The sequence below is a fragment of the Moschus berezovskii genome, chromosome 5 (genome assembly GCF_049115385.1).
Source record: "Moschus berezovskii isolate FMDL1 chromosome 5, NW_MosBer_1.0, whole genome shotgun sequence".
NCBI classification, from domain to species: Eukaryota; Metazoa; Chordata; class Mammalia; order Artiodactyla; family Moschidae; genus Moschus; species Moschus berezovskii.
In genome coordinates this window covers 125363883-125389341 of record NC_142464.1, presented here as the reverse complement: position 1 = coordinate 125389341, position 25459 = coordinate 125363883, and the positions used below count along the sequence as shown (strand labels likewise).

The 25459-nt window shown below is 45.1% G+C and overlaps 1 protein-coding gene across 1 annotated transcript in view; it reads left to right on the top strand.

The window, feature by feature from the left end:
- Window positions 1-11198, top strand: part of RNF4 (ring finger protein 4) — a 34702-nt gene extending 23504 nt beyond the window's left edge. The window contains exons 5-8 of the mRNA XM_088836602.1: window positions 7464-7473; window positions 7692-7851; window positions 8424-8472; window positions 9052-11198. Of these exons, the coding sequence (XP_088692728.1) occupies window positions 7464-7473; window positions 7692-7851; window positions 8424-8472; window positions 9052-9201 (369 nt within the window). The 3' untranslated portion in view covers window positions 9202-11198. The remainder of the gene's footprint in view (window positions 1-7463; window positions 7474-7691; window positions 7852-8423; window positions 8473-9051) is intronic.
- Window positions 11199-25459: the final 14261 nt, after the last annotated feature.

The following is a 25459-nucleotide window of genomic DNA, read 5'->3' as shown; positions in this document are numbered from 1 at the left end:
TGCTGCTGATAGAGGGTGCAGATGTGTGGAGTGGAGGGGGACCCGTGGGAGGCGGGCAGTGGGGGGCTGTGCTTCTGAGGACTGGTTTGCTGGGGCCGATGGAGGTTGCTGGGAGCTGAGTCGCCCCTTGGCCTAGGGACCCATGGCCTTGGGGCTATCCTGGCTGTGCTTAGGACCTCAGGGTTACACCGAGAAACTTTGAGCCTTCAGAAGAAGCAAGTGTGTGAGGATAGGGAACTGACCTGACAAGTGAAGAGGTTTAGACTCTGAGCCCAGAGTCTAAAACCGCTGGGCTGTCTGGCTGTGTGTCCGTCCGTCGCATCCCCCCCGCCACACCCCCCACAAAGGCTGGGCAGCTGCTTCTGCTGAGCCTGTCAGCTGTCCCAGCAGATTATGTGTGAGTGCTCTGGGACACCACTCCTGAGCCGGAGACAGTCATTTCCCTGGAGATAAGTCTCAGTGGCTTAGCTGTCAGTGGTCCCCGCTGGGCCTATGAGTGTTTTCTAAGACACATACATCCAGCTTTGCTGCTGTTCCTGGCAAGCTCCCTGAGTTTCTGAGAAGACAGCTGAGTCTGGCACCTGGGCTGAAGCCTGCAGCTCAGTTGCTGATTAACACTTCAAAGTACCGCCAGTCCTTATTGCCCCCAGCACTCATTGTCCACCTGCGGTGTGCCAGGCCCTGGGGAGATGGCCAGGATTCTGCCCTCATGGGGACGCCGACGGCTGCTGAGTGACAAGCCAGCATCGTCACATCCCCTTTTATGCCCTGGTTTTGTTTGGATAGTTGGTCTGTCTTCCCTACGTGGGCTTCTTTTCTGAGCGCTCTAGCCTCCTCCTGTGTCCCTGGCTGTGGAGAGTCACTGGGAGACGCTGGGACAGGAATGCTGGCACTGAGGCTGCCCTGGGAGCAGGTGGAGAGCCTGAGCAGGTGGGTGGGTGGAGGGGAGACCAGCTTGAGAAGCAGGGGTCCCGGGTTCTGGTGGAGGATTCCCCTTCCTGTGGCCTCAGTGCTCCCAGACATAGAATAATTGGGATTTGATAGCATCCCTTTTAGTCTAATCCTTCTTCATTTTTTGTTGATAATTATTTTAACAAATCCAAATGCCAGTTTTAGAATTTACAGTGAGAAGTATACCTAGACTGAAATTCTCACTAAGCAGATCCACTTGGAATACCTAGTAATGTTACTAACTCAAGATGAGGGGGTTACTAACTCTATTAGAGGGGTTACAAGTTTAGGGTTACATCAGACGCCACATTCAGGAGAGTGAAACGATTGTGTTGTTTCCCAGATGGGGTAATCTTACCAGCCGCCCAGAATCCAGGGGGTAGGCTAAGTGTACCACTTGGAACCCATCTGGGAGTGGCTCGGCATCTTTGCACCCCAGGATCACGGTAGAACTTTGGTGAGCACTTTTAAGACTGAAGGAGAAACTGTACAGACCGTTGCTCCAGCTGTATGTGTCCTCAGCAGTCGCCGGGCAGTGACCCTGTCTTCCAGAGAGGCCATCCCCGCCCAGGCTCCCGCCGCTGCACTTCTAGCCCGTCTGCTGCTGCCTGGAGTCTCCCATGTGCTTTCAGGGTGTTTTTCCCCGTTGCCGTGGGGGTCAGATACCTTTCCACGCTTAGTGGCGGCTCAGTTTCCTCTTTGCTATGTTGCCTGTTGGGATCTTTTTTTTTTTTTAACTGAATCTTTGCTCATTTTTCCTTGTGACTGCCTACCTTGTCTCATTTTTTTAAATATCTTCTAAATATGAGCCTGCCATTAGTTGTGTATTGAATCCTCTATTCAGAGGCTTATCTTTTTCTCTATTTGGTTTATATACAAAGGGTTTTAATTTTAATATAGTTGAATTTACCAATTTTGTTGATGAAAATCCTGTACCATAAAAATTTGTTCCTATATTCCAAAAGTATCACTGTTTCACATTTCAGTTAGGTCTATAATCCATTTGAATTGAGTTTTGTGTATGGTTTGAGATAAGATTAGATACCTCTTAGTAACGAGATGATTGGATGGAATCACCGACTCAGTGGGCATGAGTTTGAGCAAGCTCTGGGAGATAGTGAAGGACAGGGAAACCTGGCGTGCTGCTCTCCGTGGGGTTGTAAGAGTTGGACACAACTGAGCAACTGAACACCAAGATTAGATACTTCACAGTAAAGTTTATACCCTGAAGTGATTTTGCAAATCTTGTTAGGAGATTTATTCCGAGGTATGTAGCATTTTAGGATGCTATAAATGGTGTTTAAAATTTTCATTTATTTTTAATGTTGATTTGCTAATATAAAGAAACGCAATTGATTTTTCTTTTTTTAGTCTAACAGTTCTTAATCTGTAAATCTTTTGAATTTTTATGTACATAGAACAAGTTTTGGTTCTTCTCGTGTTGTTGTTTATTTTTTCTTGGCTTTAGCACACTGGCTAAAAAATTCATTTATTGGCTGAGTAAGAACAGTGACAGTCAGGGGCATTCTTGTTTCATTCAAAATCTGAAAGAGTCCTTTAAATTCTACCATTAAATAAGACCTCTGCTGTAAGGTTTTGTGGTTTGTTGATACTCTTACCAGAGTGGAGAAGTTTCTCTTTTTCATGTTTGGCTGTAAGTTTCATCCTGAATCAGTGATGAAATTTAAGTCTAATCTAGTGATGGTTTTTTTCCCCTTTCGTATGTTGAAGAGCGTTTGTATGGTTTCTAGTGTTAAACCACTTAAGCATTGTGGTTGTAACATAATTTTTTTTTCTATGTTGCTAGACTCAGTTTGCTAATATTCTATATATAATTTTTGCCTCTTTTTGTGAGTAAGATTTGTGGTTGGTAATTTTTCTTTATAAAGTTCTGGTATCAGAGTTTTGGTATCTTTACAAAGTGATTTGGGAACCTCTTTTTCTGTTCTCCAGAAGATTTTGTAAGATTGGGACTATTCCTTCCTTGGATAGTTGGTAGAACTTTGCAGAGAAAGTACTTCAGTTCCGTCGCTCAGTCGTGTCCAGCACTTTACTACCCCATGGACCGCATGCGGCACGCCAGGCTTCCCTGTCCATCACCAACTACTGGAGCTTGCTTAAACTCATGTCCATCAAGTCGGTGATGTCATCCAGTCATCTAATCCTCTGTCGTCCCCTTCTCCTCCTGCCTTCAATCTGAAAGACCCAGCATCAGGGTCTTTTCCAGTGTGTCAATTCTTTGCATGAGGTGGCCAAAGGACTGGTGTTGCAGCTTCAGCATCAGTCCTTCCAGTGAATATTCAGGACTGATTTCCTTTAGGATGGACTGGTTGGATCTTCTTGCACTCCAAGGGACTCTCAAGAGTCTTCTCCAGCACCACAGTTCAAAAGCATCAATTCTTTGGCGCTCAGCTTTCTTTATAGTCCAACTCTTACATCCATACATGACTACTGGAAAAACCATAGCTTTGATTAGATGGACCTTTGTCAGCAAAGTAATGTCTCTGCCTTTTAATATGCTGTTTAGGTTTGTCATAACTTTTCTTCTAAGGAGTAAGCGTCTTTTTAATTTCATGGCTGCAGTCACCATCTTGCAGTGATTTTGGGAACCCAAGAAAATAAAGTCTGTCAATGTTTGCCATGAAGTGATGGGACCAGATGCCATGATTTTAGTTTTCTGATGAGTTTTAAGCTAGCTTTTTCACTCTCTCACTTTCATCAAGAGGCTCTTCAGTTCCTTTTCACTTTCTGCCATAAGGGTCGTGTCACCTGCATTTCTGAGGTTATTGATATTTTTCCCAGCAATCTTGATTCCAGCTTCTGCTTCATCCATCCCAGCATTTCGCATGATGTACTCTGCATATAAGTTGAATAAGCGCTGTGACAGTATACAGCCTTGACATACTCCTTTCCCAATTTGGAACCAGTCTGTTGTTGCATGCCAGTTCTACCTATTGCTTCTTGACCTGCATACAGATTTCTCAGGAGGCAGGTAAGGTGGTCTGATATTCCCATCTCTTTCAGAATTTTCCGCAGTTTATTGTGATCTACACAGTCAAAGGCTTTAGCGTGATCAATAAAACAGAAGTAGATTTTTAGTATGTTTGGGTAATTATTGGGGCTTTTCTTGTGGCTGAGACGGTAAAGATGATGCCTGCAGTGCAGGAGGTCCAGTTTTGATTCCTAAGTCAGGAAGATCCCTTGGAGGAGGGCATGGCACCCCACTCCAGTATCCTTGCCTGGAAAATCCCGTGGACAGAGGAACCTGGTAGGCTACAGTCCATGCGGTTGAAAAGAGTCGGATGTGACTGAGCAACTGCGCGTTCATGCTTTGGTAATTATTGGGCTTCCCTGGTGGCTCAGATGGTAAAGAATCTGCTTGCGATGGGTTCAATCCCTGGGTCAGGAAGATTCCCCTGGAGAAAGAAATGGCAACCCACTCCAGTATTCTTGTCTGGAGAATCCCATTGACAGAGGGAGCCTGTTAGGTTAGTTCATGGGGTCGCAAAGAGTTGGACACAACTGAGCAGCTTTCACTTTTCACTTTGTTAATTATACTTTGTAGGAATTTGTTGATTTCATCTAAAATTTTCACTTCTATTGGCATAAATTTGTAATGTCTTTGGTTCTGTGGAATCTGTAGTGATGTCTCATTTCTGATACTGGTTATTTGTGTTTTCTGTTTTTTGGGTTTTTTTTAGATTAGTATCACCAGAGTTTTATTAGATCTTTCAAAGAACCAACTTTTAGCTTTGTGTATCCTTTTTCTTATAAATTTGTTTTCATTCATTGGTTTTTCCTTTCTTTGAGTTATTTTGCTACTTTTCATCATTTATTTTCTAATATATGAATTAAAGATTATATTTAGCTGTATCCTACAGATTATGTTATTGTCCATCAGCTAGGAGGTGACTCAAGGTCACAGGAAGGGCATGGAGCTGGGAGGCTAGGCTGTGTGGGTCCATTTTTTTTTGTCCTTTGGGCAAGAAGTCTTTATCTCTGAGCTCTTCTTCCATTGAACATGGGGACACAGTCATCACCAGTGAAGGGAGCTCTCTGGCCACCGTGTATTCATTTGTTTTTCAGTCACTAAGTCTTGTCTGACTCTTTGCGACCCTATGGACTGCAGCACGCCAGGCTCCTCTGTGCTCCACTGTCGCCCTGAGTTTGCTCAGATTCCTGTCCATTGAGTCAGTGATGCCATCCAGCCTCCCTTCTTTCGCCCTCTTCTCCTCTTGCCCTCAATCTTTCCCGGCATGGGGCTCTTTTCCAAGGAGTCAGCTCTTTGCATTAAGTGGCTTCAGCATCAGTCCTTCCAATGAATATTCAGGACTGATTTCTTTTAAGATTGACTAGTTTGATCTCCTTGCAGTCCAAGAGACTTTCAAGAGTCCAAAAGCATCATATTCTTTGGTGCTCAGCCTTCTTTATGGTTCAACTTTCACATCCATACATGACTACTGGAAAAACCATGGCTTTGATTATACCAACCTTTGTCGGCAAAGTGATATCTCTGCTTTCCAGATGGTTTTTGGTTTACTTTGCTCAGATCCATCAGAGAAAGTACTGTTTATGGCAGCTGTAGGCTTAGGAATATATTTCTGAAATGGTAAGACTTGGAAGTTGAAATGCCTCCTTGATCCGTGGGCTGCAGGATATTGTGTTACTCGGCAAGAAGACAGCATTCATCTCGTTGTCCGTCTCCGTCAGAGCTCCTGGGTGATGAGGTGCATTGTCGGTGAGAGGGAATGCTTTGAACGGAATGTTTTTCTGAGTCAGCAGTTTGAGATACTCAGTGACGATGTGGTAAACAGATGTGCTATCTTTCCGGCTCTGTTGCTCCACTGACGGAGCACAGGCAGAGCGGGTTGGTTTAGCACTGTTCTTAGGGGCTGTAGAGTTTTTGGAATGTTAAACGCGCATTGACTTCAGCCAGCTATTTAAGCCCCTAATGAGGGAGTCAGTCTGTCCTTCCAAGCTTTGAAGCCAGGCATTGACTTTCTCTGTAGCTAAGAAAGTCCTGGATGTCATCTCCTTCCAATAGAGGCTTTGTCTACACTGAAAACCTATTGTTTAATGTAGCCACCCACATTCCTGATCTTGGTTGCCTCTTTTAGGTAACTTGTTGCAGCTTCTACATCAGCACTTGTGGCTTCACCTTTGTACTCTGATGTGCCAGAGATGGCATCTTTCCTTTGACCTTGGGAACCAACCCCCGCCAGCTTCACACTTTCTGCAGCTTCTCTGCCCTGCTTAGTTCTCACAGAATTGAAGAGAGTTGGGGCCTTGCTCTGGCTTGGGCTTTGGTTTATGGAAATTCTGTGCCTGGTTGGATATTCTGTCCAGGCCACTCCGACTTTCTCCACAGCAGCAGTAAGCCTGTTCACTTTCTTATCATTGTGCATTCACTGGAGGACCATGTCTAATTTCCTTGAGGAACTTCTCCTTTGCATTCACAAGCTAGCTAACTGGTGCAGGAGGCCTAGCTTTTGGCCTGTCTTAACCTTTGAAGTGCCTTCCTCACTAAGCTTCGTCATTTCTAGGTTGGGATTTAAAGTGAGATGTGCAGCTCTTCCTTTTGCTGGAACACTGTGAGGCCACTTGTAAGGTGACTAACTGGCCTAATGTCAGTGTTGTTGTGTCTAGGGTGTAGGGAGGCTCAAGAAGAGGGAGGGAGTCATGGAACAGTTGATCCGTGGAAGAGTCAGAACACATATTTATCACTGAAGCTCATAATCTTATATTGGTGAGGTTCGTGGTGCCCCAAAACAGTTAGGGTAGTTGCATCAGAAATCACTGATCAGATAGAGCCATAATGAACATGATGACAGTGAAAAAGTGAGAGACTGAGAGTGACCAGACGGTGACACAGACACGAAGGGAACAAATGCTGGTGGAGCGGCGGCGGCGGCAGGGCTGCTGGGGACTTCAGTGTGAAGAACCGCAGTGTGTGCGAAGCATGACGAGGCCGCTGGGCCTGGAGCCCGGCCCTGGGCTGCTAGGTCCTCCCCCGGTCTGCCCGCCTCCAGCACAGGGGCCGGGTTGGTCTCAGTCCATGGCATGTGCTACTCTCAGGGTCCCTGCCTGACCTTCTCCAGTTGGTAAAGCATGAACCCTGCAAAGCCTTCTGCCAGTAAAGCCCCATCCCTGGCAGTAGCCTGTGGGGCGTGAGGACAGGCTGGGCGGTGGGGCGGGAGGTTGGCTGTGGGCCCCTGGTGCCCTTGGCATCGTGTGGTCTCACCTGGTCCTCGCAGCGTCATGGCACTGTGGGCACTGGAGCCTCTGTTTCAGAAGAGGTCATGGGCAGCTCTGGGAGGGTGAGTGATGTGCCAGTGCCCGGGACTCCTCAGCACCGGGTGCCAGGCTCAGCCGCTCGAGGCCTGGCTGCTCCCCTGAGGAACCCGCATGGGACCCAGATGCGTCAGCCTGATTGTTGAAGGGTTTTAAGAGTAGGGAATATCCTGTGTCAACCTAACTGTGTCTCTCTCTTCTGTTTCTCTCCTGCTTCCAAGATTGTTGAAGGTGAGTGGTCTTCCTCCTTCCTTCGGTTTGGGCGAGGGCAGCGCTGCAGGGCCGCCCGCTCTGTGGGTGGGAACACCCCATGGGGCAGCCCTGCCTGCTGTGGGGACTCACCCCCGGCCTGCTTGCAGCAGGGCTGGGGGCTCCTCCTGGGAAGACGGGAGGCTGGTCCCGGGGGTGGGGCTGGGAGGCCCTTCCCTGAACGAGGACTCGCACCTTAGAGAGGAGGCGGCCGAGGAGGAACGGCAGGCGGCTGCGCCAGGACCACGCGGATAGCTGTGTGGTGAGCAGTGATGAGGAGGAGCTGGCCCGGGACAAGGATGTGTACGTGACCACCCACTCCCCCAGGAGCACCAGGGAGGAGGCGGCCGCGGGCCTCAGGTACCAGGGTCCGTGCTGGGGGCAGGCTGTCTGCCAGGCAGCCTCTGGACACATGGGTCTTTGTCCCCGGAGTAAGGATCTCTTCTTCCTCCAGTTTCCAGTGAAGAGGTTGGACGGAGGCAGTGTGTTAGAAATACTGGCCCCTCGGCAAATGCTTCAATCCTTGGGCTCAGGAAGGGCTTATTGAAGCATCTGGGTGGCGGGCAGATCCCAGGCTGGGCTCCGCTGTTCCCCCTGTGACCTGACCCAGGTACATCAGGCATCACCAAGGCCCCAGCACTCCCGCCTCCTGCAGTAGGAATGCTTGGAGGCAGAGGGTGCTCAGCCAGCCCCTCCCCCAGACAGGGAGGCTGCAAGGGGGACTCCCATTGTCTGCACTTTCTCTTGCCCTCTCTGCTCCCCTTTCTCCGAGGACCCCTGCGCCATGGGACTGCCAGCCTCAAGGTGCCTGGGCTGTGGCAGGCCACAGGAGGCTCTTGTGAGGAGGGGGCATGGGCGGCTTAGATGGAATCACGTAGCGTTAGGAGCTGACCGTCCGGCCTGCTTTCCTGACGTGAGCTCTGTGCTTCTAGGCCCTCGGGCACCGTCAGCTGCCCCATCTGCATGGACGGGTACTCGGAGGTAAGCAGGCTCGGCTGCGTCTCCCCTGGTCCTGGTCTCTGGCTGCTTAAGTCAGGGAATGAGATGAGCACTTCTCGCGGGTGGGCTTTGACACCTGTCTTGCAGTCATGCTGGGGCTGGCACATGGCTTGGCGCACATCTGTGAAGGGAGGACATGCCATCTCTTTGGGCTGCAGTCTTGAACTCTGGCCCCTTCGTCCCCTGCACTGCCCTGTGCAAGTGTGCCAGTCCTGTGTGTTCCCCGCCCGGCCTCAGCAGAAGCTGCTAGTGTTTTCTGTGGCCCTGGGCCCTCTGGCTCTGCCCCACTGCGTGCCTGGGGTTCCTCAAGCCCAGGGCTTCAACTTGGGCTCTCGCTGCCCGAGATTGGCTCCTGCCTGTTTCTCAGCTTCAGAGACGCCGCCCGTACCTGCCTGAGCCTCAGAGGAGCATCCTCAGTTTTCCAGACCCCTCCCAGCTTTCCTGCTGCAGACCCCGGCCCCTCCCCGCTCATCTGTCATTTTAGGAACAGGCAGGAGTGGACGCTGGGGCTCCGGCTGCTCCGATATAAGACGTGACGTGAAGGCTGTTTGTGTTTTCCAGATTGTGCAGAATGGACGTCTCATTGTTTCTACAGAGTGTGGCCACGTCTTCTGTAGCCAGTGCCTCCGTGATTCCCTGAAGAATGCTAACACTTGCCCGACTTGCAGGAAAAAGATGAGCCACAAACGGTACCACCCCATTTACATATGAAGTGCCGAGTGTCGCTCAGGAGAGACAAGGGGACGCACGGAGCCTGACTGGGCTCTCTGTGCAGCCTTACGCGGCTCATCTGCCTCCAGTTTTCTTGAGCTCAAAAAGACTATTTCAGAGTCAACGTCCAGTATGTAAACTGCTCTCTTGTTTCCAACCCCATCTTAGATCCTTTTGTTACCTCTAGTTGGATGCCATGGAGCTGGAGCCAGGCCCCTCCCAGCCGGTTGACATCTCCTGGGTAGTCTGGTTCCAGGGTAGGAGAGAGGGAGTCAGGCGCCTTGGAAATAAGAATCATGGCTCCAGTTTCTTTCAGAAGTTGCACGTTTGCCAAGAAGTTTTCCCCGTTTGGGGAGTCTGCCCCACCTTCCTCCTGGTGGTGTCATAGGACACCAGCCCTGGTCAGAGAGCATGCAGGTCCGTCCAGCTCTCCTGGGCGTGCTACCTCGTCCCAGGTGTCTGCCCACTGCAGTGACAAGCCGCACATGGTCCATCCAGTCTGAGGATCCCAGATGCAAGCGTGACCCCAGAAGGACCAACCACTGGACTTTGTTTTCCATCCCCTGTGATTGAGAGGCCACCCATGATTCCACCTACGTCGATGTCAGAGGTTCCTGCGGATCACCAAGGCCTCGGCAGGGCAATCCCTAGTTTTCTAAGAACGAAACGTGCAATAAAGCCCATTCTTTGCCTCCTTTTCAGCAGCCCAGGAGATGTAGCACTCTCAGTGTCCGTGGGAGGCCTTGTGTCGCCCAGGCCTGCTCACCACCTGTTCTCAGGAACTGGACCCGCGCCCAAGCTCACCTGGCGCAGGAGTCACAGTGGGGCAGACATGTGGTCGGGTGTCCTCTTTTCTGATAAAATCATCCTGTGTTTACCATAGGCCCTCTGGTCCTCAGTTCCCACTGCCTAACGTCTACTCAAGCATAGACCCGGGCAGCGGTGGCAGCAATTGTGGCCTTATCAGCTGCCCACGTCCATCCTGTTGCCCAAGTCACAGCCACCTGCAATTAAAGCTCAGCTCTCCAGACTCAGGCTGGGCACCACCATCTCCACAACTGACATCCATTTCAGAAGCTGCTCTCTGGCCTTTGGGCCTTGATCCTTTGGGCTTCAGTTGCTCCTTAGATTTTGGTGGCAAAGTACTGTGGCCCCTCCTCCCCAGGGGCCCAGATAATACCCTCCTGCTCAACTCCAGGTGTGAGAGCCTCTGGTCCTCAAGGAGGTGGCATGTGGCCCAGGGGTGGCTCCCGGGGGAGAAGCCGTGCAGAGCCTGCCGCCTCCACCTCCACACCCTCCTTCCTCAGAGGGCTTCAAGCCAAACCCACAGCCTTCCGTGTGAAACAGCTTCAAGTTGGAAGGGGGCCTCCTCCGGCGTTGCTAGCAATAACTGACCTTCAGTTTTTCCTTCTGGAGGAGCAGGGACTCAGCACAGAATTCACTTTAAACAGGGCCGAAGGAGTGTCCCTCCTCTGTGAAAGGAAAATTCATGCTTCATTCTGACTTTATAACTATTTGGCTCACTTCGAGTTGGTTTGATAAAAGTACTATTTTCTCCTTACAGTTGAGGAAGGCAGGACATCAGTTCTCATCACCGTGACGGGCACTGTTTGCCCTTTGAGTAGACACAGTGTCCCCATGAAGTTCCTTCTGGGCTTCATGGAACACTTTTTTTTTTTAATGTTCTAACAGTCCCCAGACTTCAGGAGCCAGGACAAGCATACAGCCAAAATCTCTTACGCTTTATGCTTAAGGACAAATGGTTGATCATAATAGTTGTGTTCCTTCATACTAAACTGGGGGAAAATGTTTAGTTTCTACTATTCAGAAATTGCAAAATAGGAAAAGTTGATATGGAAAAATCCCCTTCCCTCCCTCAGTGTACATAGTTCAGATCTTTCTTTGTTCCGTTTATAAACTTTATCCATGTCTGTCAGTCTGTTTTTGACCTCTCTGCTAGTGTTACAGGTGGAAATAAATCATTAACTTGAACCAGGTACCTCTTTCGTGTGTTCACTCATCAGGATCCATTTCACCTCTCACCCTACACCCTTGCCCAAGGTACATGGTTCCTGTCTGCCTCCAGGTTTGTGTACCTTGGGGCACACGTGTGTGGGAAGGTGGCTTGGTCATGTACTAGCTTAGAAGCCAGCAGGTAAAGAAGTCACTCTTGCGCGGAGCTGCGAGTCCAGGCCTTGGAATCCCTAATGAAGCAGAATTTTAACTTCAGCCCCTAACAAGTGAGGTTGACTGCGGGCTGTCTGTTCCGTCTTGCCAGTGCCAGCTCAGGAGTGGAGCTCCGAGTACTGTGGACTCAAGTGCGCCAACCACCATACACGGTTTGTCCTCCAAGTGGGAAAGGGGACCCAGGAGGGCATGGTGTGCCTGTTAGTGCCTTGGGAAAGCTGAAAAGGCGGATGGACCTGAGGCCTCCAGAGAGGAAGTGACAGCAGAGCCGGCCTCCTGTGTGCCCTTCTCCATTCCTGTCTGGTGGTCCCGAGATGAAGCAGGCTCACGTGCTGGAGGCCTGTGGCTCAGGGGCACAAGACTGCTGAACTTCAGAGGCCTGCCTGCCACAGGAGACCACCGGAGACAAAAACCGTTGTTCGGTCGTGTAGGTAGGGCGAAGAGGAACGGCTCCTGAGTGCAGAGCTCAGGCCCAGCACCCTGCCCGGGGTATGGGCCTCCCGAGACCTGGGGCTGTGACTGACCCCACACTTTCTGGGTGGCCACCGCAACCCAGCAATGGTCCTGAAGCCAGGATCCAGGAGGGCTCCGTCCTCAGCAGACCCTGGGAGGAGAGGAGCATCCCGTGAGAGGGTTAACGGCAGCGGGGCCCCCAAAGCTGGCTACTAAAGGGGCTTGTTTCTAGGTTTCTTACTTTTGAAAGTTGTGTTTTAACTACATTTTTTGTTGTTTGCACATAGTGGTTTTTGTATATTGTGAAAGCATCCTAGCCAAGGCTTTATTCTGGTAAGACTCTGGGTTCTGTTGAATCCTCTACATTCACAGCCATATCATCTTCGGTGATTTGTTCTAATTCTTGGAACATTCTTTTCCTTGCTGGACTTGTAAGATAATTAGCAGGAAAGGAAGGTTCCTTTTCCAACCATGAGCTAAGAGTTTGTCTTTTATTTCTGTTTTATTTTGTCCACAATGGACGTATGTCCTTATTGATTCTTTTTTTCCTCTACTGGGGTATAGGATTTTTTCCCCCTTGAGATCAGTTAATGCTATGTTTCACATTGATTTTTTTCTTTCAGTGTATACCAGCTTTGCGTTTCTTTGGTAAATCCACTTTGTTCATGATTTATTGACTTACACGTTTCTTTGTTTTGCCACTATTTGGTTTTATTCAGTTGCTCAGTCGTGTCTGACTCTTTGTGACCCCATGGACTGCAGCACGCCAGGCTTCCCTGTCCATCACCAACTCCGGGAGCTTGCTCAAACTCATGAGTCAGTGATGCCATCCAACCATCTCATCCTTTGTCGTCCCCCTTTCCTCCCGCCTTCAACCTTTCCCAGCATCAGGGTCTTTTCCAATGAGTCAGTTCTTTCCATCAGGTGGCCAGAGTATCGGACCTTCAGCTTCAGCATCAGTCCTTCCAATTCAGGACTGATTTCCTTTAGGATGGACTGGTTGGATCTCCTTGCAGTCCAAGGGACTCTCAAGAGTCTTCTGCAACATCACAGTTCAAAAGCATCAGTTCTTCGAAGCTCAGCCTTCTTTATGGTCCAATTCTCACATCCATACATGACTGCTGGAAAAACCATAGCCTTGACTATTTGGACCTCTGCAAAGTGACGTCTCTGCTTTTTAATATGCTATCTAGGTTGGTCATAGATTTTCTTCCAAGGAGCAAGCGTCTTTTAATTTCATGGCTGCAATCAGCATCCACACTGATTTTGGAGCCCCAAAAATAAAGTCTGACACTGTTTCCACTGTTTCTTCATCTGTTTGCCATGAAGTGATGGGACCAGATGCTGTGATCTTCATTTTCTGAATGTTGATTTTTAAACCAGCTTTTTCACTCTCTTTCACTTTCCTCAAGAGGCTCTTTAGTTCCTCTTCACTTTCTGCACAAAGGGTGGTGTCATCTGCGTATCTCTTATTCCTATTTCTCCTGGCAATCTTGATTCCAGCTTGTGCTTCATCCAGCCCAGCATTTTGCATGATGTACTCTGCATGTAAGTTAAATAAGCAGGGTGACAGTATACAGGCTTGACATACTCCTTTCCCAATTTGGAAGCAGTCTTCTGTTCCATGTCCAGTTCTAACTGTTGCTTCTTGACTTGCATACAGATTCCGCAGGAGGCAGGTAAGGTGGTCTGGTATTCCCATCTGTTTAAAAATTTTCCACAACTTGTGATCCACACAGTCAAAAGGCTTTAGTGTAGTCAGTGACACAGAGAGAAAGTGTAGTAGCTCAGTTGTGTCCAACTCTTTGCAATCCTATGTACTATGGCCCACTAGACTCCGTCCATGGGATTTTCCAGGCAAGAATACTGGAGTGGGTTGCCATTTCCTTCTCCAAGGGATCTTCTGGACCTAGGGATCAAACTCAGGTTTTCTGCATTGCGGGCAGACTACTGGGTTCCCTGGTGGCTCAGCTGATAAAGAATCCGCCTGCAATTCGAGAGACCTGGGTTTGATCCCTGGGTTGGGAAGTTCCCCTGGAGAAGGGCATGGCAACCCCCTCCAGTATTCTGGCCTAGAGAATTCCATGGACTGTGTAGTCCATGGGGTCGCAGAGTTGGACATGACTGAGCGAGTTTCACTTCAGTGAAGCAGATGTTTTTCTGAAGTTCTCTTGCTTTTTCTATGATACACATGTTTGGTTTAGGGTTTTTAAAAATTCACGTTCACAAGTTACACTGACCTATCAAGGAAACATTTTAAAATGCAGATTTCTTTTTTCTGCCTGTGCTGTTTGTTAGTTGCGGCATGTGGGCTCTCGTTCCCTAAACAGCTATCAAACCTGCATTGGGAGCGTGGAGTCTTAACCACTGTACCACAAGTGAAGACCCGATTTTGTTTTTTAATGTTTCAGAATTATTTAAAATCAGTTAAAGTTTTCTACAAATTGTGTATTTCATCTTTTTGTAAGATTTTGGTATGAAGTTCAAAATATTCTCTTGTAAGCTAATTAGTTTCTGCTGCACCTTTTTATCATTAATACTAATTTATGCTTTCCCTTTATTTTTATTAAGTTTTCTTAGAGATTTGTCAGCTCCACATTTATGTTAATTCCAATACCCACAATTTTTGTGGATCTAATTCTGAGGCCTTTTATTCCTGCTGGCTCTAGTAGTGACATCCTTCTCGGTATGTTTTGTGAACTTTTTTCTCCCTTACGTTGAACCCATTTAACTTGGTGTACTATCAGAAAATTCTTTGAGATCTGGATTGAAGGTGGGTTCCTCCAGAAAGTATTAATCCTTGCTTTTTTTTGTTTTTAACCCCTTTTTTTGTATTGAAGGATAATTGCTTTACAGAATTTTGTTTTCTGTCAAACCTCAACATGAATCAGCCATAGGTGTGTATATATATCCCCTTCCCTTTGAACCTCCCTCCCTATTTTTAACCCGTGCTCTTATGAAATGTTTAAGGTTGTTAGCAACTCAAGGCTACTGTATTTATTTGCTTTTTATACTGTGAAATATGGACTTCCCAGGTGGCACTAGTGGTAAAAAAAAAAAAAAACAACAGCAGTCTGCCAATTCAGAAGTCATAAGAGATGCGGGTTTGATTACTGGGTCTCGAAGATCCCCTGGAGAAAGCCATGGCAACCCACTCCAGTATTCTTGCCTGGGGAATCTGTGGACAGTGGAGCCTGGCAGGCTATAGTCCATGGGGTTGCACAGAGTTGGACACGACTGAAGCAACTTAGCATGCACTGTGAAACAGAGAATACAAAAAGCATACTTTAGACTTTCCTGGTAGTCCAGTGGTTAAGAATCCGCTGGCCAATGGAGGGGACCCAGGTTGAATCGCTGGTTGGGGGAGATTCCACATGCTGGGGAGCAGCAAAGCCTGTGGGCCACAACTGCTGAGCCTGCTCTCTACAAGAGAAACGACTGCAATGAGAAGCTCCCGCACTGCAACCAGAGACAGCTGTTTGCCACAACTAGAGAAAGCCCACACACAGCAACAAAGACGCAGTGCAGCCAGAATTAAACTTAGAAAGTTTCAGAAGCATGTTTCATGGAATTACTTCAAAAGTACAGTTTAGTGAGTTACCATAAAGCAAATGTTGATGAAACAACCACCTGCAACAAGAAACTAATAATCATTACCTTAGAAGCCCCTTACTGTCCTCTCTCCCAGTCAGGTTTTGTAATGTTGAGTTTCAAGCTAGCCTTTTCACTCTTTCACCCTCATCAAGAGGCTCTTAAGTTCCTCTTTGCTTTCTGCCATTAGAGTAGTTATCATATTCATATCTGAGGTTGCTGATATTTTTCCCAGCAATCTTGATTTCAGATTGTGGTTCATCCAATCTGGCATTTTGCATGATATACTATATTGTAAGTAAACAGTGACAATATGCAGTCTTGAAATACTCCTTTCCCAATTTTGAGCCAGTTCTTTGTTCCATGTTAGGTTCGAACTGTTGCTTTTTGATCTGCTCAGAGGGATATTCATAGCTATAAATTTTTACATTGCAAGATCAATAATCTAATTGGATGCCTTAAGGAACTAGAAAAAGAACAAGATAAACCGAAAGCTGGCAGATGGAAAGCAATAGAAGAGAATGAAGCAGAGATACGGAATTGAGACTAGAAAACAACAGGAAAGAACAGACCCTACGAGTTGAGCAAGGCCCTGCCCACGAGTAAGAGCCAGTTTTTGCCACAGCCAGCCCCTCCCATCAGGAAGCCTACAAAAGCCTCTTCGACTCATCTGCCAGAGGGCAGACAGAAGAAAGAAGCACAATCCCACAGTGACTAAAGCAAAACCATGTTACAGAACATTAATCAAGAGGAGAAGAAAGTTATCTCCCAGATGAAGGCACAAGATTAAATCCCAGGAAAACAACTAAACGAGGTGGAGACAGGCAATATTCCGGAAAAAGAAGAATACTGATGGTGAAGATGATCCATGATCTTGGGAAAACAGCGGAGAAGATGCAGGAAATGTTTCCCGAAGAACTAAACAAACAACCAGAGATGAGTAATACACTGGAAGGAATCAGCAGAATAACTGAGGGAGAAGAACTGATAAATGACCTGGAGGACAGAATGGTGGAAGTCACCGCCACAGAACAGAATACAGAGGGAAGAGCGAAAAGACATGAAGACAGCCGGAGAGCCCTCTGAGACGACGCTGAGCACACCAACATTAGGATCACGAGGGTCCCGGGGGCAGGAGCCCTCTGAGACGACGCTGAGCACACCAACATTAGGATCACGAGGGTCCCGGGGGCAGGAGCCCTCTGAGACGACGCTGAGCACACCAACATTAGGATCACGAGGGTCCCGGGGGCAGGAGAGAGAGAGAGAGCCTCAGGAATTATTTGAAGCGATAATTGCTGAAAACTTCCCAAACGTGGGTAAGGAAATAATCAACCAAGTCCAGGAAGCACAAAGTCCCAGGCAAGATAAACCCAAAGAGGAACACACCAACACATAGAAATCAAAAGTGATGAAAGGGAAGAACCTAAAACCAAGAATACTTCACCAGCAAGACTCCTTCCAATTTAATGGAGAAACCAAAAGCTCTCCAGAGAAGCAAAAGGTAAGAGAATTCAGCACCACCAAACCAACTTTACAACAAATGGCTAAAGGAACTTTTCTAGGCAGGAAGCATGTGACAAGGAAAAGACCTACAGAAAATAACCCCAAAACAATTAAGAAAACGGTAATAGGATCATACATATTGATAATTACCTTAAATGCAAATGGATTAAATGCACCAACCAAAAGACAGACTGGCCGTGTGGATGAAAACATGTGCATGTATGCACTTCCACTTATCACATCACTCTGCTTGATCCCCCAGATTGTATGTAGCTATTTTATCTTGTTAGGTTAATCTTGCTTCCATAATGGCTTGCAGTTGTAATTATCTTCTATTTTTTGTCTGGCTATTGATTGTGAAAACTGATAAACATCTTTACAGCTTTTACTATTGTGATTATGTAACTATTACTCAATACCACTGTATCATGATTGGTCAACAGGAAAATAATAGAATTCTGTATCATCGAAACTACCATTTAATAGAAAAACTTGTAACCACTTTTTAAAATCCAAATGGGTATCAGAATTATCTTGCAATTTTAGAAAAATAAAAATGCTCAAGTATTGCTTTTATTTTCCAGAGCTCCAGATGTTTCTGATGAGCAGTCATGTTTAAAAGCAACTGGACTCTATGATGATCTTTGATCTAGTTTCACTTTTTCATATTCTGTGCTCCCATTTCATTTAGTTTATGTTTTCTAATTTCTCCATCTCTTTTTTCTTTTTGATGTTTTTTCTTAAGTCTTTATCAAGTATAGTAGAAAAGCTTTTGTATACATATATAAAAATAGTACATATATATGTTTTAGAAAACTTACCAACTTTTGCCTAACTAAAAAATTTATGACATTTTGATTCCACTTGTTTGACTTAGTATAAATAGAATGTTAGATTTCTAGTTAAGAAAAATAGATATGCAGCAAAGGTTTTACTATATTATACAGGGAACTATAGTCAATTATCTTGTAATAACCTAAAATATATTTTTATTATCTGAAAAATAATGTGTGTATATGTACAAGTGAATCACCTTCCTGTGCACCTGAAGCATTAAGTCAACTGTACATCAATAAAATATATATTAGGCAAAAAAAATAATGAAAACAACAAAGTGAAAAAAAAACCTTCAGCTAGGTTGATGCAAAAGTAATTTCAGTTTTGCACTGTTGGACTTTGCTGTTTGATATTGGAATACATTCTTAAATGTGGTTATACATCATTTTAATGCACATTTGTCGCTTTGTTTTTTTGCTAATGACTTATTTTTTATTTTATATTTAATTTAGACTAGGAAAATGATATTAGACAAAAAGCAATTTCAAGTGATTTTCTTATTCAAGTTCAAAATGGGTCTAAAGCAGCAGAGACAATTTGTGACATCAACAATGCATTTGGCCCTGGAACTGCTAACAAACCTACAGTGCAGTGGTGTTTCAAATTTTGCAAAGAGGAGAGCCTTAAAGACAAGGCAAGCAGTTGTCGGCCATCAGAAGTTGACAATGGCCTATTGACAGTATTATGGAAGCTAATCCTCATACAACTACACGAGAAGTTGCCAAAGAACTCAACACCAACTGTATGGTGATCAGGCATTTGAAGCAAACTGGAAGGTGAAAAAGCTTGGTTAAGTTGGTGCTTCATGAGGTACCGAAAATCAAAAAAAGCATCGTTTTGAAGTGTTGTCTTCTCTTATTCTACACAGTAACAATGAACTATTTCTTGACTGGATTGTGACAGGCGATGAAAAGAAGTGGATTGTATATGACAGCCGCCGATGATCAGCTCAGTGGTTGGACCGAGAAGAAGCTCCAAAGCACACTTTCTGAAGCCAAACTTGCACCCAAAAAAGGTGATCACTATTTGGTGGTCTGCTGACCATCTGATCCACTACAGCTTTCTGCATCCTGGCAAAACCATTACATCTGAGAGAGAGGTACAGATACAATGTACCTCAGCAAGTAATGTAATCTCAGCTAATCATGAGACGCACTGAAACTGGAACACGTGTGGCCAACGGTGATCAACAGAATGGGCCCAGTTCTCCTCCACAACGATGCCCGACTGCACATCACACAACCAGTGCTTCAAAGATGGAGCCAAGTGGGCTATGAGGTTTTGTCTCATCCACCATATTCACCTGATCTTTTGCCAACCTACTACCACCACTTCAAGCACCTCAACAACTTTCTGCACTGAAAATGCTTTCACAACCAGCAGGAGGCAGAAAATGCTTTCCGAGAGTTCTTTGAATCCCAAAGCATGGGTTTTTATGCTACAGGAATAAACAGACTGATTTCTTGTTGGCAAAAATATGTTGATTGTAATGGTGCCTATTTATAATGATTTAAAATTCACGGTCTGAAACCATAACTTTTTACCAACCTATAGATTGACTTGAGAGCAAGAGAAGACTCAAACTGCTTAAAACAATAAAAGAGAGGATACTACTGAACTTTACAGTAATACAGAGGATTACAAGACTATGAACACCTTCATGCCAACAAATTGGATAATGTTGATGAGATGGGCAAACTCCTAGAAACACAAAGTTACATGTCGAGTTTCCTAAATAACACACAATACATCCAATTACAGTATGAATTCAGCAAAGTTGTGGGATACAAATTCACAAATCAATTGTATTTCTATACCCTATCAGTTAATAATCTGAAAGGGTAATTGTTTCCCATAGCATCAAAAAAGAATGAAACATTTAAAAAACAAATTTAACCAAGTAGGTATAAGTACACTGAGACTTTACTGTAGCAACACCACAGAACATTGCTGAAAGAAACATTTAAATAAATAGACATCCCATGCTGGTGGGTTGGAAGACAGTATTGTTAAGTTGGCAATACTACCCAAAACAATATAATACAGAATCAGTGCAAACCCAATGGCAGTCTTTATAGAAATCTATGGAATTTTAAAGGACTGAGGACAGATAAAATAATCTTGAAATAGAAGAATCTGGAAGACTCACTTCCCAATTTGAAAACATAAAAGTTCAGGAATCAAACAATGTGGTGCTGGCTTTGGGACAGACACAGAGACCAATGGAGTGAGACTGAGCCCAGAAAAGAATGCTCGTTTCAACGGCCAAGCGTTTTCATAAGGGTTTCAAGGTCACGCAATGGAGGAGAAAGGTCTCTCTGATGAACGGTGCTTGGAAAGTGGTATATTCTCATGCATAAGAATTGGAGTAGGAAATGGCCACCCACTCCAGTGTTCTTGCCTGGAAAGTTCCATGAACAGAGGAGCCTGGTGGGCTGCAGTCCATGGGGTCGCAAAGAGCTGGACATGACTGAAGCACAGAACAAGTGCAAACAGTGAAGCTTGGTCTTTAAACCAAAAGTAAAAATGAATTTAAGAATGGATCAGATACCTAGATTGAAGAACTAAAACTGTAAAAATACTTAGAAAACATAAACGCAAATATTTATGATTTTGGATCTGGCAAAGCTTTCTCATGTGAAAGTGAAGTCGCTCAGTTGTGTCCAACTCTTTGCAGACCCCATAGACTGTAGCCCACCAGGCTTCTCCATCCATGGGATTCTCCAGGCAAGAATACTGGAGTGGGTTGCCATTTCCTTCTCCAAAGCTTTCTCATATTTAACATCAAAAGGAGGCAACAAAAGGAAAATAAATTTGCCTTCATTAAAATTTAAAAACTTTTGTGCATCAAAGGATACTGTTAGGAGGTTGACAAGACAACCCACAGAACAAGAGGAAATATTTGGAATTCATCTGTCTAATTGGGGTCAAATAATCAGAATATATAAAGTGTTCTTACAACTCAAGAACAAAAAATCAGCCTAATTCAAAAATTGGTAAAGGACTAAAATAGGTATTTCTCCAAAGAAGACATGCAAATAACCAATAAGCCCATGAACTCAACATCATTAGTCACGAGTAAAATGTTCATCAAAACTACAGATGCCACTTCACACCCATTAGACGGCTATTTTAAAAAATACAGAAAGCAAGTGTGGTGAGGATGTGCAGAAATTGCAACCCTTGTGCATAGCTGCTAGAAATACAAAGTTAAAAGCTGATCTAGAAAACAGTCTGCTGGTTCCTGAAAAAGTTACATATAGAATTACTGTATAATAAAATATTCACTCCTAGATTAATACCCAAAAGAATTGAAAACGGACTAAGATTTGTATATCAGTGTTCATAGCAACATTCACAACCAAAAGGTAGAAAGAACCCAAATGTCCATCCACATATGTGTGGTATATCCACGCAATGGAATCGTATTCAGCCTGCAGAAAGAATGGAATTTGGATGCATACTTTCAACATGGACTAATGATAACACCATGCTAAATGAAATAAGCTACACGCAAAAGTAAAATTACTATGATTCCACTTACATGATGTACTTAGACAAATTCATAGATACAGAAAGTAGAGTAGAGGTTAACATGGCCTTGGGATATTCACTGGGTACAGTTTATGTTTGAGATGGTGAAACATTCTGGAAAAGGATAATGGTGATGGCTGTATAGCATTGTTCAGTCGCTCAGTCGTGTCAAATTCTTTATGACCCCATGAATCGCGGCATGCCAGGCCTCCCTGTCCATCACCAACTCCCAGAGTTCACCCAAACCCATGTCTATTGAGTCGGTGATGCCATCCAGCCATCTCATCCTCTCGTCCCCTTCTCCTCCTGCCCTCAGTCTTTCCCAGCATCAGGGTCTTTTCCAGTGAGTCACCTCGTCGCATGAGGTGGCCTAAGTATTGGAGTTTCAGCTTCAACATCAGTCCTTCCAATGAACACCCAGGGCTGATCTTTAGGATGGACTGGTTGGATCTCCTTGCAGTCCAAGGGACTCTCGAGAGTCTTCTCCAACACCACAGTTCAAAAGCAGCAATTCTTCAGCACTCAGCTTTCTTTATAGTCCAACTCTCATATCCATACATGACCACTGGAAAAACCGTAGCTTTGACTAAATGGACCTTTGCTGGTAAAGTAGTGTCTCTGCTTTTTAATATGCTACCTAGGTTGGACATAACTTTTCTTCCAAGGAGTAAGCGTCTTTTGATTTCTTCGCTGCAATCAACATCCGCAGTGATTTTGGAGCCCAGGAAAATAAAGTCTGACACTGTTTCCACTGTTTCCCCATCTATTTCCCATGAAGTGATGGGACCAGATGCCATGATCTTCGTTTTCTGAATGTTGAGCTTCAAGCCAACCTTTTCACTCTCCTCTTTCACTTTCATCAAGAGGCTTTTGAGTTCCTCTTCACTTTCTGCCGTAAGGGTGGTGTCATCTGCATATCTGAGGTTATTCATATTTCTCCCGGCAATCTTGATTCCAGCTTGTGCTTCTTCCAGGCCAACGTTCCTCATGATGTACTCTGCATATAAGTTAAATAAGCAGGGTAACAATATACAACCTTGATGTACTCCTTTTCCTACTTGGAACCAGTCTGTTGTTCCATGTCCAGTTCTAACTGTTGCTTCCTGACTGCATATAGGTTTCTCAAGAGGCAGGTCAGGTGGTCTGGTATTCCCATCTCTTTCAGAATTTTCCAGTTTATTGTGATCCACACAGTCAAAGGCTTTGGCATAGTCAATGAAGCAGAAATAGATGGTTTTCTGGAACTCTCTTGCTTTTTCAATGATCCAGTGGATGTTAGCAATTTGATCTCTTGTTCCTCTGCCTTTTCTAATATCAGCTTGAACATCTTGAATCTCACGGTTCATGTATTGCTGAAGCCTGGCTTGGAGAATTTTAAGCATGACTTTACTAGCGTGTGATATGAGTGCAATTGTGCAGTAGTTTGAGCATTCTTTGGCGTTGCCTTTCTTTGGAATGAAAAATGACTTTTTCCAGTCCTGTGGCCACTGCTGAGTTTTCCAAATTTGCTGGCATACTGAGTGCAGCACTTTAACAGCATCATCTTTCAGGATTTGAAATAGCTCAACTGGAATTCCATCACCTGCACTAGCTTTGTTTGTAGTGATGCTTCCTAAGGCCCTGTTGACTTCACATTCCACGATGTCTGGCACTAGGTGAGTGATCACACCATCGTGTACAGCATTGTAAATGTAGGTAATGCCACAGAGTCACACACTTGAAAAGGGTTCAGTTCAGTCGCTCAGTCATGTCCAACTCTTTGCGACCCATGGACTGCAGCACGCCAGGTCCCTGTCCATCACCAACTCCCAGAACTTGCTCAAAGTCATGTCTATTGAGTTGGTGATGCAAACCAACCATCTCATCTTCTGTTGTCCTCTTCTCATACTGCCTTCAGTCTTTCCCAGCATCAGGGTCTTTTTCAATGATTCAGTTCTTTGCATCAGGTGGCCAAAGGACTGGAGTTTCAGCTTCAGCATCAGTCCTTCCAGTGAATATTCAGAACGGATTTCCTTTAGGATGGACTGGTTGGATCTCCTTGCAGTCCAAGGGGCTCTCAAGCATTTTGAACACCACAGTTCAAAAGCATCAATTCTTCAGCACTCAGCTTTCTTTATAGTCCAACTCCCACATCCATACATGAATACTGGAAAAACTACATCTTTGAATAGACCGGACCTTTGTTGGCAAAGTAATGTCTCTTTTTAATATGCTGTCTAGGTTGGTCATAGTTTTTCTTCCAAGGAGCAAACGTCTTGTAATTTCATGGCTGCAGTCACCATCTGCAGTGATTTTGGAACCCAGAAAAATAAAGTCTCACAGTTTCCCCATCTATTTGCCATGAAGTGATGGGACGAGATGCCATGATCTTAATTTTCTGAATGTTGAGTTTTAAGCCAACTTTTTCACTCTCCTCTTTAACTTTCATCAAGAAGCTCTTTAGTTCTTTGCTTTCTGCCATAAGTGTGGTGGCATCTTTGTTTCTAAGGTTATTGATATTTCTCCCAGCAATCTGGTTTCCAGCTTGTGCTTCATCCAGCCTGCATTTCGCATGATGTGCTCTGCATGTAATTTAAATTAAGCAGGGTGATAGTATGCAGCCTTGACATACTCCTTTCCCAATGTGGAACAAAGCTGTTGTTCCAAGTACAGTTCTAACTGTTGCATCTTGACTTGCATACAGATTTCTCAGAAGGCAGGTAAGGTGGTCTGGTATTCCCTTCTCTTGAAGCATTTTCTAGAGTTTCCTGTGATTCACAAAATCAAAGGCTTTGGCATAGTCAATAAAGCAGATGGTTTTTCTGGAATTCTCTTGCTTTTTTGATGATCCCACGGATATTGGCAATTTGATGTCTGGTTCTTCTGCCTTTTTAAATCCAGCTTGAACATCTGGAAGTTCATGGTTCACGATGGAGGAGAGACTCTTCACAACCTCAGGCCATAAGTGAGAAATAGACCTACTGGTATTTTAGGATTTGTTACTATGTTACAGTCTGCTTACCTGAAAAATATTGTTTGAATGTCCACAATTTTTTAAAAAACTTTTTTCTGTTGGGGGTATAGCTGACTGGGGGTGACAGAGATGAGATGATTGGATGGCATCACCGGTTCAAGGGACATGAGTTTGAGCAATCTCTGGGAGATAGTAAAGCACAGGGAAGCCTGGAGTGCTAGAGTCCATGGGATCTTAGAGAGTTGGATGTGACTTAGCGACTGAACAACAACCTAGCCGGTTAATAAACAAGGATAGTTTCAGGTGAACAGCAGAGGGTCTCAGCCATTCGTGTATCCGCTTTCTCCCAAACTCCCCCTCATTCAGGCTGGCACATAACGTTGAGCAGACTTTCACGTGCTGTACAGTAGGTCCTTGTTGGTTATCTATTTTAATTAGAACAGTGTGTACATGTCCATCCCAAATGCCCTAACTATCCCTTACCCCCATCCTTCCCCCACCCCTGTAACTATAAGCTTGTTCTCTTGAAGTCAGGTCTGTTTCTGTTTTGTAAGTTCATAAGGGATATCATATGATATTTCTCCTTCTCTGTCTGACTTACTTCACTATGACACTCTTCAGGTACATCCATGTTGCTGCAAATGGCATGATTTCATTCTTTCTAAAGGCTGAATAATGTTCCGTTGTATATATGCACCACATCTTTACTCTTTCCTCTGTGTATGGACATTTAGGTTGCTTCCATGTCTTGTCTATTATAAACAGTGCTGCAGTGAACATTGGTTTCATGCATCTATTCGGGCTGTGTTTTTTTCTGGGTATATGCCCAGGAGTGGGGTTGCAGGGTCATACGGTAGCTCTGTGTTTAGTTTTTTAAGGAACCTCCATACTGTTCTCCATAGTGGCTGCACCAATGTACATTCCCACCAACAGTGTAGGAGGGCTCCCTTTTCTCCACACCGTCTCCAGCATTTATTTTTTTTCTCCAGCATTTATTGTTAGTGGATTTTTTGATGATGGCCATTCTGACTGGTGTGAGGTGATATCACATGGTAGTTTTGATTTGTGTTTCCCTAATGATTAGCAACACTGAACATTTTTCCACGTGCTTATTGGCCATCTGTAAGTCTGCTTTGGAGAAATGTCTATTTAGGTCTTCTCTTCGTTTCTTGAGTGGGTTGTTTGTTTTGATGCTGT